The sequence below is a fragment of the Zonotrichia leucophrys genome, chromosome 2 (genome assembly GCF_028769735.1).
Source record: "Zonotrichia leucophrys gambelii isolate GWCS_2022_RI chromosome 2, RI_Zleu_2.0, whole genome shotgun sequence".
In the NCBI taxonomy this organism is placed as follows: Eukaryota; Metazoa; Chordata; class Aves; order Passeriformes; family Passerellidae; genus Zonotrichia; species Zonotrichia leucophrys.
Window position 1 is genome coordinate 141,336,234 of NC_088171.1, and position 20,571 is coordinate 141,356,804.

Here is a 20,571-nt window from a genome sequence, read left to right on the forward strand (position 1 = left end):
AGCCGTTTGGCGCCCAAAACTCGGAGCGCTGCGCCGGCGGCGGGGGCGGGGCTGGCTCGCGGCTCCGCCCCGTCCTGTCCCGCCCGCCCGAGGGGTCCCTGGGCCTCCCGCCGCTGCCCCGGCCGTACCCGCGGAAAGCCCGCGCCCCGCCGGGATGGCCGCGGTGTCCTCGGGGACGGCGTAGCGGCTGCTCCCGCCGGGCCCAGCGCTAACTGCGTCGCCCTCAGCCCCGCTCAGAGCGTCCATGGCGCGGCCCGAGGCCGGTTATGAGGCGGCGGTGCCGCCCCGCCCCGCCTGCACCTACACCAGCTGCTACTGGTAAGGGAGACGGGGACGGGAGGGCCGGTGCCCCTCGCACCGCCGTGAGGCGCAGGGGCAGCCGTGGCCACCGCGGGAATTGCTGGTCGCCCTCCTGGGCTCGCTTTTCGCCTCGAAAAATGAAGTTGGAGGAAAACAAAATAAATAACCGATTTTGTGTTTTGCAGCGAAGAAAATGTTTGGAAGCTTTGTGACTACATCAGGAGTCAGGATCGGTACCCTTTAGAAGAATTTTACGCTGTTTTCATATCCAATGATAAGAGGATGGTGAGTCAATGGGATGTGATCAGAGACAGCTGTGGAAAGGCTCGGGCCTGCAGAGCGCAGCCCGGTGTGGGTGAGAATGGTCCCAGCCCAGTGCCGGGGAGTGAGCCTTTAGCCTAGCCTGTAGGTGAGATTCAGTCCAAACCCGTCCTGCAGCTCGCTCTGGCTCAGAGGTGTGCCAGCCGCACCACGTGAGATCTTTTAATTATGCACTGCATTCAGAACGGTGGAATGAAGCATGTGAGCTGTTGGAGTAATTCTGTCTGTAATCTGTCAATTTAGGAGAGTAGTTATCTTTATAAAATCATAGAACCATCATAATAACCGTAAGGTTGGAGAAGACCTCTAAGACCATCAAGTCCAACTGTTAACCTGACACCACCATGTTCACCACTAAACCACATCCTCAAGTCTTTTGGATGTTTCCAGGGATGGTGGTTCCATCACACTTCTTTTTAATGTAGCCCAGAATAGTATCTCCAGTTTCATCCTCCTGAGAGAGAAACTAGAAAAAAGCTTTCATACTGCAGCACAGATGTAAGCTGAGGAAACTGATAGGTTAGCAAAAAACGAACCAATTTACCTTAAATTAATCTGTATTAATCTGAAAGATTTTATTCACTTCAGGTTCATTTATAACTTTCAGATTCCACTCTGGAAGCAGAAGTCTGGACATGGAGATGAGCCTGTTGTCTGGGTAAGGCATTCATTACTCTCAATAATTTTGAGTGTGTGCCTCTATAGTTGATAGCTGTAGGATCACACATGGGCATGTAAAAATCTGTTCCATCTGAACATAAAGGAGCATTTTCTACTGAGGGTGGTGGAGCTCTGGAGCAGGTTGCACAGAGGGGTTGTGGAGTCTCCATCCTTGGAGATGTTTAGAAGCTCTCCAGACACAGTCCTGGGCAGTTGGCTTGAGGAGAATCTCATTGAGCAATAGGTTGGACCTTTTAAAGTCACTTCCAGCTCAACACATTGCATAGTTTTGCATTAATATTTACAATTTTTTTACAACAGATTTCTAATTAGCCTAAATCCAATGCTCCTTTGCACCATCCCTCATAAATTAATAGCAGGACAGTCAGTAAAATCAATATGTGACAAGTCTTAATTATAGTAAGAATGCTTAATAGATTTGTGAAAATTATTATCTGGGTATTGAGACTGCCAGCTCTGTAGTGTTGTGGGTAGATGACTCTATTTGTAAGAAGTAGATGGATGAACATATTTATGTAGGCCTGCCAGATGATAGAAAAGTGTAAGTTATGTGTGTATTCAGGTTAAACTGACCCATAAACAGTGGCTTTGAAATGTCATTTGATCAATATAGTTCAATATAGATCAATATAGATCAATGTAGTTCAGTAATTGCTGGTGCAGAATTCCTTGGTATCATTATAGGGTCCTTTCAGTTACCTGGCACAGAAAAAAACTATTTCCTATTTCTTGTGGCAATTTCTGTTTCTGAAATTCTGCAGCGTAATCTGCAAACTTGTGAAGTTTTTTGCTTTCTGAATCACTCACTTTCTTCCAAAATATTGGTAGCTTTACAGTACAAAAAAAAAGGAAAAAAAGTTTGGTTTAAAGAGAGATCTGAGGGCTACAGAGAAGACCTAAAAGGGAATAGCAGAGTCAGGAAAGGCCATGGCAGAATGTGGATTTCTCCTAAAAATTCATGGATTCAAAGGTCTTTTAACTTTGACATTTCAATGGATCATAGGTTGTATAAACCCTGTAAACTAATTTTTCTTATACTCTCTAATAGGTTTTTCTAAACAGTTGTGTATGTATATTGGTCTAGTGAAGTACATTGCCCAAATCTTTTTCATTCAAATTTCTTTGTGGTTTTAATATTGAGAGTGTCAAAAGACAGTGCTCAACCCTTTTTGTGAGTGGATTCAATGTAAGTTTAAGTAAGTTGTTAAGGACTGCCTTCAATTTAATTTTGGAAAACAGCAGTGCACACACCAGATGTGTAATGTCAGTAACTGCAGTGTCCTCAAATCTCCTCCTGTGTTTCTTACAAGGTAAGGAGTAAAACTGCACTGCATAACCCCTAGATAAAATAGTTGCCTGGAAAAAGTGTGATGTAGATATTTTTTCCCAGCTTCAAGAGCTGCTAGAGGAAATTGTCTCACTCCTGTGGTCCTCCTGATCTGAGCTGTTTGCTGGTTTTTCAGTGGTGTGCTGGTTTTTCAGGTGCTTCTGGCAGCTGAACACTCGACACTCAAATTCACAGGCCGTGTTACTGCAACAGGTACAAAGTCTCTTATTAGAAGAGATCACTAGGTAAATTTAATGTTAACCTATCATTTTATCTTGTGAGTTAATTTATGACTGAGTCTAATAAAAAGTGATAACCGAACAACTTTTGTGGTTTGGTGTGGAACATGAGAGAGATTTTCTGTTTTCTTAGGAGTAAGAAACACTTACTCAAACTTACTTCAAACACTTTAGTTTGCTGTCTTGGCTTAAAGGAGGCTGCAGAGAAATGGGGAGAATAGCAAGGTTTCTGGAGGAGCAGATGGGCAAGATGGACGCTAGGAAATCTCTCTCCTGTTGCCAGAAATTTTACAGGCTTAATATTCAAGGACAGCAAGCAGGCTTTAAAAAATGAATCTGAACTTATGCTTTTAGGAAAATAATTTTTTTTTCATTCTCTTTGCCAGTTTTTTATTAATTAATGGCAATTCCCCTTCTTCCCAGGACTACCATGTTATTCTACTTCATCTTTGCAGCGGGGAGCAGAGCTTCATTTATGATCTGGACACAGTGTTGCCCTTTCCCTGTCCTTTCCATGTGTACAGTGTGGAGGCCTTCAGGTTGGATGACAGCCTTCGGCCGGAGTTTCACAGGTGATGACATGAAATGTAGAGACTGTGGATGTTATTTCATCAAATCAAAGTTGAAGTTCTCTTTGTATGTGCATAGTGACAGAGGTTTCTTTACTATACTTCAGTAAAATAAATGCATTCTGTTACTTTTCTAGAGCTCTTCACCTTAGTCATCAAAAGCCCTTTTCTTTCCTGCTGTAGCTTTGTGTTAGCAACTTGGCCCAGCATTGCTGGTTTGTGTATTTAATAACATTAGTGCTCCTTGATGAGAGGAAAGTGCTCTTATTCTGGGTGATTAGTGCAGTATTGTGTACATGGATCTTTTAATACAATTTTGCATTTTGTTTTAGGAAAATCAGAATGGTTCGAGCAGATTTGTACTTGAAGACATTTGCTTCAGACAGATCTCACATGAAGGATGCAAACGGGAAATGGCAGAAGCCTCCTCCTCCCTACCCTTGCATTGAAACTGCAGGTGAGCTCCCAGAACTCCTTCCTGCTTACAGTGCTGAATGAAGTAGTCCAGGATGCACATGGGAAATAAATAACTTCTATCACATTTGTCCAGCCAGCTTATCACTTCATATGGGAAAAATAGGGCTATGAAGCACTCTCTTTTGGCACTCTCTTTTTTGGACACATAATCCAACATGCCTTCTGGCATTTACTGGTATCAAACATTAGTTACTGATATTCATAAACTGAGCAGAGAGTGAGGTAAGTAATACTGTTCCAGCAGGAACTGAAGCAGACAGGCCAAATAACTTGCTTAGGGATCACAAAATTTTTCACACAGTGATTATATCACACTGTAGCACACAGATCCCATTCTGGCAAAGTAGTGTTGGCAGGAGGAAGTTTTCACTCTGCTCAGTGTGGTGGGTTTGCCTGCATGAAATGTTTGAGGTTTCTGTATCAGGTGAATGGACCCCAGGATGTTTAAAGTCACTGGCAAGTTCTTCCTAAGCCTTAAGCCTCGTGTAAGTGATAGCCTCTGGGCCAGGCAGAGAGAGGTGGACTTGCATCCCATTCTGTAGAGCTGCTTAAAGCATTCTTATCACACAGCACTTCAGCTTGTTCTAATCATCTGTTTTGCAAGCTGAGTAACATTTGCCATGTGTGTGTTTGTTTGTACTCTCATTTTCTTCCAAGGAAAGCATGGTGACGTTTTGCTTTGAAAGAGTTTGAAAGAGTTTTCATGTTACTGTTCTGCATGTTTGGTTTTGTTGATTTTTAATAATGCAGTACTGCTATGTGTTTATGTTAGAGAAGGGAGGATCAGTAAAACATAGCTCTGTCTTCAGGTCCAAATGGTTTTAAGTTGCTGGGAAGTTAATTCTCAGCAAATTAATTAAGTAAAATAAATTAAAAGTAAATAAAGTAAAATTAATTAAGTCTTTGCTTTGGCTTCTAAGGAAGCTTGGTGTTTCACATGAGAGTAGAAATGAATTATGGGAGTGAGCAGGAACACAGATGTAGTTTTTTTATGAGACTTTAGATGTTTTCTAAACAATCCAGGTTATGAAGTGCCTTGAATTTTAACTCTTGGTTATTATTTTCAGCAGAGTTTTATGCACAAGTATTGTAGGGAGTGTAGGATTCCTGAACTACAGTGAATGGTTCTCTGTTAGCTGGAGCCTTGTAGGTGCTGAGAACTTTTTTGTCTGTGGAAACCTTGTTGTTTTGATAGCTGAGAGCTAATGAAAGTGTGAGGAACATAGATGAGGTCAGACCAGGAAAGCAAAAAATTCTTTTCAAATCAAAAGAGTAAAAAACCCATTGCTTGTGGGTAGTAGGTTACATAATGCCTCAGTTGCAGATGTGTACATGTATCTGTAGCTGGAGTACCTGGCTCCATAGCTGCAGGCCCTGTAACTCTCCCCTTGCCTGTTGTGGCTGAGCTTTCCCTCACTGCTGAGCAGCAGCCACAGGCCTCAGGCAGCCTCCAGGTTCTCAGTGGGGCTGGTAGATAGTGAAGGATATGTAGCTCTTAGTTCCTCTTATGCATTCTTTGCTCTGTACCCTGGCATGCTGAATGAAATGTCCACAGGTCATCCAGTCCAACATCTGCCCAGAACAGGTGTTCCTCAGGGCTCTGTCCAGTCTGGTCTTGAACACCTCCAGAGATGGTGATTCCACCACTTTCTGGACAGTGTTCCAATGTTTGACCACTGTCATGGTAAACAAACAATGAATAAAAAATCCTAGTATATAATCTGAATTTCAGATGTTCCAACTTGCATTTTTCATTTCTTGACCTGTTGCCAGGCTCCTCCAAGAAGACTCTGGCTCCACTGTCCTACCTCTCATCAGGTAGATGTAGGCAGTAGTGATGCTCCCCTTCATCTTCTCTTTTTAAGACTGAAGAGTCCCAGTTCTCTGACCCTGTCCTTGAATAAATGTCCTGCACCAAACAACTTGAGTTTCCTCTTCTGGGCCTGCTCCAGTATGTCCATATTTTGGAGGGTTTTTTGTGCTGAGGAGCTCCAAGTGGACACAGCATTGCAGCACTGTGGTAATGTGCTCTGCTCTCCTGGTCAGCTGGCTGAAAGAAACTTGTTACCCTGTACCCACTGAAGGTGAGAAGTCATTCTCTAGGGAGCTTCAAGGTCTGAGTCAGAGCAGGACTAGATTGTCTCAGATCTAGGATGTCCAGTTCAAGTTTTGGTTTGTTTAGTACCAGTTCCTCCAGCTTTCCTCTTTGTCTTTCCTTTGTATTCACTGAGGTACTTTGTAATGATGCATGCTTCAATGTGCACAGTGCTGTGAGTCTGAGAGGAGTCCAGCTGTAATGTCTCAGCACAGTTATCAGGCATAAAGTTGCCTTATTTTTAACTTCATGTGAAACTGGGTGGCAGACCTTTTGTTATCATAAAAGAGCCTGGGGTATTAATGTTCATGTCCATGCCAAATTCCATTGCAGATAACTTTTTTCTCCCTGCCGTTTCACTTTGATAGACCAGTCTGCTTTCCCTGTTGATTTGTGTTTGCATAAGATTAAATTACTTACATATTTCATGTTAGAGGTGACTGTAATATGATGGCTGACAGAAGTGACGCCATATTGTTTAATACCAATTTATTTGTGAGGCACAGAGGGGGTTTGTTTTGGTTTTTGGGTTTGTTTTTGCTGTTATTTAGAATAACCAAATTCCTAAGCTTTTGAGAAGATGCAGGGTTTTTATATTCCTTCTGTTTTTTATATGTGTTCTTTGATGTTTGTGGCAGTTTGACCCTGCCTGGATGCCAGGTGCCCACCAGAGTTGCTCAGTCACTCTCACCCACAGCTGTACAGAGGAGAGAAAATGCAATGAAAACTCGTGAGTTAGGGATGGAGAGAGATCACTCACCAATTAACTGTCATGGGCAAAACAGACTCAACTTAGGGAAATTAGTTCAATTTATTACCAATCAAAATCAGAGCAGGATAATGAGGATCAAAACAAGTCCTAAAAACACCTTTCCTCCACCCCTCCCTCTTTACCAGTCTTAGCTTTATTCCCAATTCTCTACCTCCTCCCCCCCCTCAGTGGGGAATGGGGGCTGCACAGTTCATCACAGGTTGTTTCTGCTGCTGCTCAGGGACAGGAGTCCTTCCCTTGCTCCAGTGTGAGGTTCCTCTCATGCAGTTCTTCATGAACTTCTCCTGTGTGAGTCCATCCCATGGGCTGCAGATCTTCATGAACTGCTCCAGTGTGGCTCCCTTTCCACAGGGTGCAGTCCTTCAGGATCAGCCTGTTCCTGCATGGATCCCCCACAGGGTCACAGTCCTGGCACCAAACCTGCTCCAGTGTGACTCCTCTATCCACAGCTCTGCAGGTCCCTGTCAGCAGCCTGCTCCAGCATGGGCTTCCCACAGGGTCACAGCCTCCTTCCAGGCATCCACCTGCTCCAGCCTGAGGCTTCTCCCAATGCTGCAGGGGCACAGCTGCCTCACCATCATCTTCACCATGGGCTGCAGGGGAATACCTGCTCTGGTGCCTGGAGCACCTCCTGCCCCTTATCCTTCACTGACCTTGGTGTCTGCAGAGGTGTTTCACCACATATTCTCACTCCTCTCTGGCCACAATTACTTCTGTGCAATAGCTTTTAAAAAAATTCTTAAAGGAAGAGGTAGTACAACAGTGACTGATGGGTTCAGTCTTTGCCAGAGGTGGGTCCATCCTGGAGCTGGCTGGCAGTGGCTCTGTTGGACATGAGGGAAACTTCTAGAGGAGCCAGCCCTACAATCCTCCCTGCTACCAAAAACTCTTGGAATTGAATTGAGCAATCTTGATCATTAACAAATTAGGCATTTTTCTCCTACTAGTAACTCAAAGGGAATAAATCTTAAACTGTATTTGTCCTGCTCATAGGGTTGCAAAATAAATCATCAAAAATAAGCTTACATAGAGTCATAAATTCCAGTCTATGCCTAAAAAATTTAAGCTGGCACAAGGTGATTTTTAAAAGCATTTTTCTAAAAGACAAACAACTCCATTCCAACCAATAAAACAACAATAAAAAAACCAAACCCTCAGATTCCTCAGTATCTCCTCAGAACTCTCATGCTAGGCATTAGCCCCTTGGCTCTGGCCCTGCTCTAGCTGTTTCCCAGAGTTAGGCCTCTGTGCCTTTTACTGGCATTGCTGTGGCCTCTGTTCTGCTCTGCTGCCATGGATTGCAGGAGGGACTGGCCAGCCTAACTGGCTGCACAGTCCTCAAAGCTGCTCTGCTGGAATAAACATACCTGAGCTGCAGAGCATTCCCCTGGTCCCACCTGTTTGCCACTGACCTCCTGTTGAAAGAAACAGGATATTTTGTTAAAATAATAAAAAGTGAGATTTGGTGAACAGAGTCATTATTCTAGAGCTGGTGAGCCCAACCTTTGGTTTTCTTTTAAATCTTCTTTCCACAAATTAATGAGGTCTGATTCTGTTTAGTTTATGACTTAGGATGAGATCAGCCCTCCTTACTGCAAGCCTCTGTAAAATGCAGCTTGCACAGTGCATTTCAAAATTACTCCAGACAGATGGTTGTGTGGCTTATGTGCAAGTGTTAGCAGCAGCTCTAACACTGAAAAGCACTGGTTTGAATTTCAGTTCTCCCAAGGTGTTCAGTAACACACTTGCTGGATTGATTTGTAAAAGCTTTTTGTTCTTTTTATCATTAATAAAATCCCTGGTAGTCAATAATAATGGGGTTTTACTTGGATTTTTTTAAAATTTATTTTGAAGAGCATGAATAGGACAGCTGAGAAATTCTGGAGACGCTGTGTATCAAACATATCTGTAACAGGAAATCTCTCAGACAGACCCAGCAGATGTCTGCAGTTGCTCTGTATCTCCTCTCTGAAGTGGCAGCAGGATCCTAGTGAGAGTGAAAAGGCACTGATAGGGATACAAGCAGCTCCTGTGCACTCCATGGGAACCTTCTGCTGCTCTCATGTGAGAATAAAACTCCAGTCTGTAAAGTTAGGTCCTTACTTCATAAGCTTTTGTGGAAGCAATGAATCAAGTCAGATAGATACAATAAAGACACAACTAGGAAGCATGTTAATAACCAGAGTGGCTTGTTGAAGTTACACCACTTTCTATAAAATACAATTTAAAGTGGTGAGCTGTGTTTTACACTGAGATGGTTTGCACAGTCAGTTTTATCTCAGGGGTGGAGACAGCAGCCTCCCAGCTGAGAGTGGGAAGAGTCCTGACTTATCTCCCTGCTCAGACGAGGGAGGAGATCTGAGGAGAGCTGTAAACACCTCCACAAGTCTGTGACGAGTCCAACTTTCATTTAGTTGCCCCCAAGGTTTTCAGCATTAGCAGAACTGATCTTGGAGGTTTTGTTCCAGAGTTCCCTGCTTCCAGCAGCCCTTGGGCAGCTGTGGTTACACTGAGATAGTCCAAGGTCTGTGAGCCAAGCTGAGGCTTGGCTTAAACATTGCTTTCTAACTACTGTTGGCAGAAGCCACAAGTATCATGGCTAACAATGCCTGAGATAGTGAGTGGCCTTTTATTTCATCCCTGCTTGGGGTAAAAGTGGCAGACTTGATTTAAACAAAAATAAAGTTATGCAGGAATCCCAGAATGGGCCAGATAGGTCTCATTTGTGGGGGGTGTGTAACAAAGTTTGGTCAAAGAGGAAGATGAGCTGTAGGCATTGTACAAATGCAAGCTAGTATAACAGTCACAGCACCTGAGGGGGCCTGCAAGGGTGATGTAAATCTTAAAATAATTCTGCTGCTATTGGTCTTGTAAAAATGTTGTAGGATACATGCTCTGTGATTTTGTGCAGAGATCATCTCCATCTTGGTTTGCCAGCTGTAGCATCCAGGTGTATCTTTTTAAAATTCTGATGGTTGTCACTCTTACCTGCTTCGGGAAGAGGACTTTGTGGTATTCTCATGCATTTTTGCCGAGCTGTTTCCTAACGCTGTAAGGCCTAACACGGCACGCACGGCGTTCAGATAGGAAAGAGCAATGTTATTACACGGATCAAACGGGAGAGGTCTCACTAAGGTTTTCCCTACGGATACCTCCCGTGCTGCTCCAGTGCCATCTACCGACGGCTTCTTCACAGGAATGGACTTGTTTGCTTTGGTAAAACAATCTGCCACAATCCTTCCGAAGTTAGAGAAAATTTAATTTCCTGCAGGCGTTGCGGCAGCAACTTCCAAGTTGCAAACAGCAGCTGTGTTTGTAACTACTGGAACAATCTCCTTTGGACTGCTTTCCAATTCTCAGAATTGTTTTATGAATTATTTTAGTATGCTCAATGCACATAAAGCAGAGATTTATTTATTTATTTAATCTTAATGTATATGAAGAATCACATTAGTTTTGAAAAAGCATCTGGGAGGAAAAGAGCAGTTTGAAACTGGAAAACAGATTTAACAGATTTAACGGTGGGTAACAGCTCCAGCAAGCAAGAGCTGTTACCCACTGCTAATTTGTTCTTGAGCTATGACAGCAAATTGCTGAGCTTGTGCTATTTTAAATTCCCACACAGGCAGAAATGATCCCTGTTCTGCCAGACTCACTTCAGCAGTAGGGGCATGCTTGGCTGGACATAAGGAATTTCTGTATACAGAGTTCAAACAGGTTAACAAGAAAAGATTTAGGGGCCAGAGCTCAGAAAGGGTGAGAGCTGGGGTTAGGCAAATCACAAAGCTGTGCTGTTGAGTAGATGTGGTGCAAACAGAGGCCTTCAGGGGCTGGATTGTGCCTGGCACTCCTGGGTCTGGGGTTCCTGAATCATCTTCCTTTCCTTGCTTGCACTGTCCATAATGGTAAGCCTAGTTACACAAACATTTGGCAGCTGAAGCAAATTCCATCCTTTGGATTTTATAGTCTATTCATTAGAGCCTCCTCTTGTTTGATTCTTAATCCTTAAATGCACACATGAATCATCCCTGGTAAAGTAAATACTTAATACAGAGGAAGAGCTGTTAACAGTAAATCTGTGAAGTAAAACTGTAACAGTGGCTTTACCACTCTGTTCCTTAAACTCATTCTCAGCCAGTTTTCTTTAATGGTCATTTTAAAAGATTATTTGTGCACATCATTGGTAAGAAGTCAAAACAACAAGCCCACAGATGTTTGTCATCAAAACTGAACCTCTGATCAGCACGGTTCTGAGTCAGCAAAGCTTGTACCAAGCCAGCTCTGGAAAAAGGAAGTATGAGGCACCTAAACCCAAAACTGCACACCAGCACCTTTCCAGTGAGCCCATCCATGAATGGGACAGAATGATTTCCACCCCTCCTGCAGGAAACAGAGCAAATTAAATCCTGGCAAAGAGCAGTCATGGTTACTTTTCTCTTGAATCCATGCCAGTTAAACTTTTCCCCTGACTTAATTCTGTCATTCAGGATTCACAAAAAATAAGTATTTGCCCCCAGCCTAGTTTGTGCTCCTCTTCACCTGAGCATCCCTCTAGGCTGGCACTGGGTTAGGTCACACATCTCCTCCCCTCTGCATATTGTGGCCCTGCAGTGAGCCTGTGTTCCGTGAGGAAAAAGTTCAGGGCTGGAGGGAACACAACTACTGTAATCTGGAGAGTAACAAACTGCAGCTTTGCCAAGGGGCCAGTCACTTCTGAGAGACAACTTGCAGTTCTGCCTGCTGCTGTGAGCCTGTTCCTGTGTGCAAAAGGTGACTCCACTGACTTTGGTTCAGAGCTTAAATGGGTGAATAATATCTCCCCTGCTTTTGAGTCAGCCCATTTGTGTGAATGCAGGAAGACTGCATTGCCCTTCCCTGTGTTGGTTGTTGTTTGCACTCCAGTTCTCTAACACTACTCAACCCTTCTAGGCTGCTGCTGTAGGGAAAAACCTTACCCACACATGCTAGTTTGTAGTGCTGGCTGCTTTCTGATCCTGTGGTGTGATTGTTGCCTTGGGCAGAGAGGGGAATGGGGGCAAAAGTGATGTTTCAGAGACTGGAAATTGATGTTTCTGTACCACCATACCATTTGCAGAATCTTGCTGGAGTGAACAAGCTGTTGAAGAGGGGTTTGGAATGTTTTCTTGAAAGATGTATACCTGTGCTACAGAACCTGCATCTGGAACTCAGATATTTCCATTTTCTGGTCCTTTTTCAGATTCCAAGATGAACTTGGATGATTTCATCAGTATGAATCCCGAAGTGGGATGGGGCTCAGTGTTCTCCCTTTCAGACTTTGTGCATCGATTTGGCAGTCAGACTGATTACAGCTATGCCTTGGAAGGACAGTGAAGTGAGCAGAGTTCCTCTGGCTCTGAGTGGATGTGTTTTGTTTTGCTGCTCTTACATTGTATTTATGGTTTACATTTCTGTACATGCAATAGGTATTTGGAAAAATGGAACACCCAGAGAGAAATATCATTAACTGAATAAAAATCTTTATTTTAATTATGTAAGAATGCACTTGGTTTTGAATGTCAAATCAAAGGCAGACATGCCACCATAAACATATTGCTTTTCCAGCTACTGTGCCTAAACTGAAAAATGCAAAAAAAGCTTTTGGAAAAATATGTGCATAAAATTCTGAATATTGTAGCCTAAATTGCTACAAGTTGTCACATTTTAAAAGTGGGATATGGTTTTTCTTCATGTTGTGATTGCTGTCAATCATATGTAAACAGACAGTACATCTCAGTTTCCTCACTAGCTTTACTGATTAGTCCTTGTTTAGCAGAAGTGTAAAGGGAAAATTGATTTAGTAGTTCAGTTGTGAACTCCCATGCACTGTGTAAAACCAGGTGAGCATCCAGGTTTGTGTGCTGCACCAGGGGAGAATTAAATCCTGCCATTTCAGTGAAGTGTTCTAGTGCTGACAGTTCCTGGAAGATGCAGTTGCTATTTTTGCTTGTCATGCTGGCTGTGCATTCTCACCTGCTCCCATCTTCTTGCACTTGGTGTTTGTTTGGCCTTGTGATAATTCAGGGTAGTTCTGACAGAAAGAAGGAAGTTTTGTTGAGGTTTTTTTTTTTTGCTTCTTGGTTCCTTGAGCTGGCCTGCCTTGAGGTCAGACAGCTGCTCCTGCTGGTGTAAGGAAATCAGCAGGGCCATATGGCTGGGGGGAAGGGAGTGAGAAAGCTCCCTGTTCAGGGCTGCCTGCTGCTGAATATCCTCAGAGGTGATGCCAAGCTGCATCCCTGCAGGGCATCCCAGGAAAGCCTCGTGCTGGCTGAGGGCTTGCAGCAGTCTCACACTTCTTAGTGTGGAATTGCAGAAACAGGCTAAAATGAGGTCTTTAATTCTCAGCTCTGGACTTGTGCTACTTTATACCCTAGCACATCACAGGCTCACAGACTGGTAGAAGAACACAGGTTAGAAGGGTCAGGCAGTCCCTGGTCCAATGAGATCAGACCAGGCTGCTCAGGGCTTTAGCCAGTCAGGCCTTGGAAACCTGCTGGGATTGAGACTATAATAAACATTTGTGATATATTTCATTCCTGTGAAGAAAAGCACAGTAAAGATTTTAAGTATTAAGGAGTCATTTTATTTGTAAGTAAAGAAAAATATCAAAACTTGTAAGAATCTTGTATGTGTTACCCAGGTTTATTGTTACATACATAGTGTATTACTGTATCTCTCATCAGTTCTAGAGAATTTACTCAGCATAGTAACAGCAGAGACAGCCACTTGAACAACTGTGGGATTGATTCAGTTCCTGCAGACATCTCTCTCCATACCATGAGGGCTGCTGAATACAGGAGCTTCAACTTTCTGTTGCCAGATGCAGCACAGTTGGTTGCCTGTGCAGACAGGCTGCTACTACACATATTCCTTGAGGCCAGCATGGACTGGTGGGGAGGCCAGTTGTAGGGACACTCCCCTCTGGAGTGGGACAGTTCTTCTGCAGTTTCTGTCACTCTGATCAGTGTCACCAGAAGAAACTGAGATGAAACTTGGGATTCCTGATAAACTGATGCACAAACCCTCCCAAGAGGGGACAGCTGGATTTAACCAGATGCTCACTCCTGTGTAAAAGGTCTGATGTGTCCATGTTTGGATGAAATGGCAGCTCTTGATGCTGATGTAGCAGGCACACTGGGGGAATGCAGATGATGGTGCTGATGGTTCTGAGTGATGTTCAGGCCGGCTGTGGCAGTGCAGAGCAGCAGCAGTTTGCCTGCTCAGCTCCTGTAGCTGCCAGGGCACTGGCTTAGACACAGCAGAGGTGGGAATGCCAAGATCCTCGTTGCAGATGAACGGGTTGTGTTAAGCACTTCTTACCCTTTGAGTGGCTGAGTGTCACAGACACAGAGTTCCTGTGCATTGCTCAACAGGCCCTTTAAGTTGTTACAGAACATGAGGTTCTCATCCCTCCCTACTTGAGTATGTCATTTGATTTAACCTCAGCTGGTTTCCGGTGCGTGAAATCTGTGACACACTCCCTTTAGTGGGGGTCAAGACACGAGAGCCTGCCTGGTTTAATCTAGTTTCAGCATCAAGGCTGTAAAGAAGAACAGTCACAACCATTATTCAGACTATGCAAGTTTAAAAAAAAACCCAACATGAAGAGTTAGTCCTTTCTCTCTGTAATCATTCTGAACAGGTGCTTAATTTTACATGCAGCAGGCTGGGTGTGTGTGATTATAGCTTTTCTATAATTAACCACCTTTGTGTGGCTCTTGTAAAAAGTTGTCATTCCAGAGGGATCAGTAGAAGCCAGAGAATTATTTAACTCAGTCCTGAGGATGGTGATAGTGTGGTGCTGTCTCTCTAGCTCATCAAGTGTGGGGACATTTAATCTCCTTTCAGGTGGGCATGATATCAGAAGGAAAGAATTCAGGAATATATCAAGTGCTCATTTAGAGCCCAAAAGACAAAGAAAAGCTACTCACGTCACTGTAGTTATCAGAAACCATCTCTTTTCTGGTGCTGATTAGTCCTAGTGTCCCATCACAGGGACTAAGTGACTTCCCTCCCCTCTTTGGTCCTTTCTCAGGTAACCCTGACTGGAGTTAGTCAAATAGTTCTGATTATTTTGTGGAACTTGCTGTGTTTAACCTCTCCTATCAACCCATATTTGATGCATGAGGTGGCCCCACCAGTGTGGTTTCCCCACTGAACACCACAGTAAGTTGCAGACAGAAAAGCAAAGTTTGCTGAGAGCCACTTTGCCATGTACCTGCAGAAGAACAAGCAAAGACCTTCCACTGTAAATCTGATGGCAAGGAGGCAGCTTCACTGCCAGACATCCCTAATTGTCAGCTCTGTGACCAGTGGTGTATTCAAACACCTGAGATTCAAACAGGTTCACCCCGCAGTGCTAGGTTCCTGTGTGGGGTACACTGTATGGCAGAGCACAGCTGCTGCTCCTCAGGTGAGCTCCAGGCTGGCCAGTGCAGCCCCCCAGCTGAGGGGGTGCTGAGGGAGAGCCTCACTCCTTGGTGCAGGGGAACTGGGCTCCTGCCACTGGGAGCTATCAGGGAATAACAGGAAAGCACTGATGGCTGATTGCCTGGGGTGCCCTGGCACAGCAGGGCCAGCCTCTGCTCACTTACACTCCATGCTGTCCATAGCCCTTGAGACTCTGGATCTTTACTGTGTCAGATGCTTTCCCACTGTGTCCAGGACCAGGATGTGCTGCTTATGCACTTTCAGTACAATGATGTCCTAGTGTATCTTAGCTCCCCATTCCCTTTCAGCCTTCTTTACCTTGTCCTTTTCCATGTGATGTCTTTCTTTTGTCCAGTTATTACAGGTTTTGTGAGCTTAGAGCCTCTAAGTGGTTGCTTTTTGGACTAGGTGATCCTTGAGTAAGGCATTGAAGAAAGCAAGGGGAAACCCTCCTGCTCTCAGGTCAGTTACTCACAATCCCATGGTCTCCCAGCTTCTGTTGGTCACTGGAAATTCTCCAAGCCTTTATTTCTAGACATCATAGGGAGAGACTCTGATAGCCTTATAATGGGGGCATATCCCATCTCACAGGTGGTTCCTCCCATCTCCAGCAGACTATTGCAGCAGCACAAGGTGGAACACCCACATCTCTCCTGCCTTTTTCTCTTTGCTGCTGCTTTCTACCTAAGAATATAGTTTATTTGATAAATAACCTCTTTTATTCAGCTGTTTGTGGCTTTTAGAGAAATAGACACTTTTTTCTGACACGCATTTGTTTGGTCAGTGCATTTTGCAAACTTGTATGTGACCAGGTCTGCCTTGAGAAAATCCCATTTCTTGGTTGGCCAGCAGAGAGAGCAGTCAGCATTCAGTGGAAGTGCAGGTTGGGACAGGGACAGAGGTGGTCCCCTGCACACTGAGCCCTGCCAGTAGCTGTTACAATTGAGTCACTCTGACAGCATTGCAGAGGGGATCTGTACCTTGCAAGGTTCTGGCTGAAGGCTGAGGTACTGCCCTCGACTGCCTGAGCCTGCCATGGCAGTGCAAGCCCATCCTGCACACCAGGGGCTGTGGCAGCAGTGTCTCACCATGTGCCAGTTTGAGGGACCTGGCCAGCACATCCCCCAGATATATCTGGTCACAGTTCCTACCAAAACACCTGTGACACCTTAGGGTGTCAGAGCAATTGGTTTGCTATCAGTTTATATTTAGATACCTGGAGATGCTGCAATCTGATCTGGGCTATTCAGGAAGAAAAGGGGCAACAGGGTGCATTTGTATGAATCAAATTCCAGGATGAGAGCCTTGGTCAGAGCATTTTGACATGTGTGGCCTCTTCATACTCTCATTGTCCAGCCAGAGCCCCGTGCATGCTCTGAAGCACCATTGCTCTTCAAGCTTCCACTGTAAAATGGCCATCTCTGGTTGGTCAGGTTTTCCTTGTTAGAATGACTTTGATCCAAATTTTCTCATTTTTCACATTTCTTTCCCCTACCTTTTTGGGAAACAAGGATTGTAGACTAAATGACTTGAGAAAGCTGTACCAGGGAGTAAGAATGAGGTGTGAAAATACCACCATGTCCCTTCAGTAGCCCCAGTTACCTTGCACTGGGTGCCTTGCAGAACTGAGACACTGTCCCTGACCCAGGTGGTGGCTGTCCCACACACCTGGCATGAGCCACTCTGCTGGAGGGAGGACCTGCAGAGCTGCACTTCACGTGTCACACAGCAGAGCAGATGGCTCCAGCTTTGCTGGGCTTGCCCTCCTATGACACTTAGGAATCTCAGGCTTGGAGAATCTCATCTCCTCTAGAGGAGGAACATCTGTCTCTCTTCAGGTAATTACCTTCTCAGAAACTTGAGGGAGAGAGTGCTGGGGATTTTCTTCTGCCTTCTGGCTTCCTCCTCCTGCAGCACTTGGCCCAGTAGAGGGCAAGGTTAGTGGAGCACACCCAAGGAGGGAGTGTCTGGAGACATCTGCCCAGGTTTGTGCACACTTCCCTGTGAAGCTCACCTCTTTTCCTTTATGATCATGGAGTCAGAAGTGAAGCACTCTATACAAATGCAGTCTTTCAGCCAGTTAAGTGCAGCTGCAGTAGTGGTTCTGGAAAATCTCTTCAGTTTGACCTAAGATAAACAAATAGGGTTGTTTAAGTATCCTCAATGTTTCCTTATACTACAGTAGGAAATACCTTGGATACTGAGGGCAGTTAAAACAAATCTTACTTAGTTATCTAGGGCCTCTGGCAAGTCCCTGGGTTTCTGAGCGAGTGAAGCCACTTCCTAGGCATGAGGTGTACCAGGCTTCATTTTATAGTCATAAAAATAAGCATTAAGGACCTGGGCTGTGAGCTGCCACTCACAATGTCCAACTGGACTGACATTATTCACCTGAATGTCTGCTTCCTGCTCTGGAAGATGAGCAGGATGTTTGCAGTGAGCTGGATTCCTGACATTATATTACTTAAAAGCAGGAAATGCTCATTTTGCTTGGTTCAGCATCATACCAGCCTTCCCATGCAAGGCTATATCTGGAACCCAAACACTGCAATAAGGCAAGAATCATTATATGTTATTTTTTTTCAAACAGCCTACACAGTAAGAAGATGGTAGTTATCTCAGCTTTCCCTTCTTTTTAGTATGCAGTTGTGGTGGCGTGCTTCCCCCTGTCTCAGCCTGGCTGCTGAAATGGCAGCACACCAGCTCCACGCTTGGAGCCTTCCCGAGAAAATGTTCTGCTGTGGCTTTTAACCATTTAGCTGTAAAGCTCCTGCTGCTTCCGCCGTTCTAACTGCTGGGGTGAAGCAAGGCTTGCCAGTCCTTGTTTACAGCAAGTGAAATCAGTTCCACTATTTATACTGTACTCATCACAGAGCACTTTGCTGTATGAAATGGTCACAGTTATATTTATACCAGTACAAAAACAAAGGCGTCACAAATCGAGGCGGTGACATTCAGAGTAATTTTTCCTTGCTATGTGACAGTGTTTCTTTGGCACTTCAAACTTCTTTCAGGCAGAAAATAGGAAGAAAATACAGCCCACTGTAAGTCAGGAGCCCAGTATTTATCTGCACTTGTGTTTTTGTCTTGCATGAAGGAAATGCAACTATTTAGTCAAGTAACCTCTACCTCAGTATGAATATGCAGGGCTGCCAGCAAACTCCATGGAGTTGTCTTAGCACAGCTAAAAGCAGAGTTCAATCTGCTATGCCAGAAGTACTAAAAATACCTTTTAACATGCTACGGTCTGTGTCTGCCCAGGAGTTGTTTTCAAATGCATTGTCCATGGAGTTCCCATAAAGTACACAGGGATCGATACGCTCCGTCCTGAGATGCAGAATAAGCAGAGCTGTGGGGCCCAGCTGTTCTCCTTGCTGGTGCCACCAGCAGGGTGCTCCCCCTGCCTTGCTCCCAGCAGCAGGCTGGGATTTCAGTGCCCTGCCTGCCATGTTTGTCAGAGATCCTTTGCAGGGTAGATTGTTTACTTAATGTCATTCTCATTTAACTTATTTGATAATTATTAAATAAAGCACCCCAGGTTAGGTGCTTTTGAGAACTGAAAGACTGAGAGACTTTATTGCCAGCAAAGACCCACTCACATTCCCAGCATCTCCTGCTTGCCAGCCTTTCCATGCTCTCATGGTGCATGGAGGTCAGATCCATGCACAGAGGCAAAGCTGCAGCCTGCTCTGAGCTGGTGCTGTGTGAGCAGGGGCACCTTTCCAAGCACAGAGCCTGATGGAGCCTTTCTGCCAATGTTCTCTGGGGCCCCACTGCCTTGAGCTGCTGTGGACATGCAGGGCTGTGGAACAGCTCAGCCTGGTCCTGGCCACATGGGTGCAGGTCCCAGCCCTTGGCAGGGACCATGGGGTCCCCTCTGCTCACTGCCTGCAGGGGCAGTGCAGACAGTGGAGGTGCAGGACATTACCACCCCACTCATGACCACAGAATCATAGAATGGTTTGGGTTGGAAGGGACCTTAAATCATCTAATTCCTACCCCACTGCTGTGGGAGAGACACCTTCCACTAGACCAGGTTGCTCAGACCCCCATCCAACCTGGCAAGGATGCTTGCTGGGCTTACAGACATCTTCAGAAATGGGGATTATTTGTGGTCATTCAAAAAGTAAATGCCCTGGCTTAGCACATGGAGTCCAAAAAGTCACACATGGAGACTGCCCAGTGCTGAGGAGCTCTGAAGCCTGACAATGTGACAGTAGTACATGTGTGGGGTCCAAAAGAGATGTCACCAATTTCACTTGTTCTTCTCTGAGCTGGCACTGTTGTGTCTCACAGTAAGGTCACCTGCCTGGCCTGCTCAGTGGAAGAGAGCCTGCTCCCAAACACTGTTAGAGCTGCTCCTTGCTGCTGCTTAGGGCCATTGGGAGAGTGATCCATGGAGCTCCAGGGCTATGGCCACTGGCACATGGCTGGATTAGCAAATGGAAGCTTTGTTTTGAGTTTTCTGTAATCAAATACCATGCTGCTGGGGCACGCAGCCTAGCTAGGGTTTCACTGCCCACTTAAGAAAATGAGGGCAAAGGGTGATTAAATATTAAGTGGGATGCAGGATCTCAGTGCATGCAGTTCATGTGGTAACCTGAGGATGGGCTGAGGTAAATGTGCCTTCCCAGATGCCTGAGAGGGTACTCCAGCAACCCATCCTGGCCAGCAAGAGGAGCTCTGGGGTTTGTCCATCTGTCTCCAGTGACAGGAGACCTCAGGGGTGACAGGTGTGGCCATGGAGAGACACCAAAATGAGGATCCTTGGAATACCTGTATCCTCTTCTATTTAGCTTTCCACCTCTTCTGTAAATCAAACACCATTTCTGGCAGCAGTAGACTGTCAAGCAGGTTACACTGATATCAAGCAGAAGATACTAATGAAAAAAGCAGAAAAGAGATTAGTGATTAATGCAGAAACTCCCTCCCAGCCCCCACCCCAGGATGAGCTATGTCCTAAAGCTTCTCCTTCAAGCAAAGCTGCTGCTGACAAGAAGTTATTGACCTTCCTTACCCTGCAGAGCGAGATTTCTGAAAGGCAGCTTTCACTCTGTGTGTCCATGTGCCTAGTTGTGGCCCTGGTCCTCCCCAGGCACACTGAGGTACAGACAGCTCCTTCCACAGCAGCTCATCTGGCAGCGGGTGCTGGCTCCTGAGCTTCCTTTGGCATTAGCAATGGGCAATGTTGAATTATTTCCTCAGCACTCCCCTTAGCAGCTGGCTCTTCCTGGGGAGGATCCCCACCTTGGCTGCTGCTGCCTGGTCAGGTGCAAATGCTGCAAGGCTTCCTGCTCCACTGCCTCCCTCCATGGCACAAGCCTGGGCAAGTAAATCTGGAT

The 20,571-nt window shown here is 45.2% G+C and overlaps 2 protein-coding genes across 4 annotated transcripts in view; one reads left to right on the plus strand and one right to left on the minus strand.

Moving 5' to 3' along the window:
* The window catches only part of ATAD2 (ATPase family AAA domain containing 2), a 30,523-nt gene extending 30,290 nt beyond the window's left edge, over nt 1–233 (minus strand). The window contains exon 1 of the mRNA XM_064706645.1: nt 129–233. The gene's annotated coding sequence lies outside the window, so the exon portion shown is untranslated. The remainder of the gene's footprint in view (nt 1–128) is intronic.
* Nucleotides 177–13,298, plus strand: NTAQ1 (N-terminal glutamine amidase 1). 3 transcript variants are annotated; one of them, XM_064706646.1, is made up of 6 exons: nt 177–318; nt 486–585; nt 1,229–1,279; nt 3,292–3,440; nt 3,770–3,894; nt 12,000–13,298. In XM_064706646.1, exons 1-6 carry the CDS (start codon nt 245–247, stop codon nt 12,131–12,133), a joined length of 633 nt encoding a protein of 210 aa, XP_064562716.1. In that variant the 5' UTR covers nt 177–244; the 3' UTR covers nt 12,134–13,298. The 3 variants fall into 3 exon arrangements, with proteins under 3 accessions (XP_064562716.1, XP_064562717.1, XP_064562719.1); XM_064706647.1 differs by lacking the exon at nt 12,000–13,298 and adding an exon at nt 5,688–6,216; XM_064706649.1 differs by lacking the exon at nt 177–318 and adding an exon at nt 2,785–2,842 and having other exon boundaries at nt 484–585.
* Nucleotides 13,299–20,571: the final 7,273 nt, after the last annotated feature.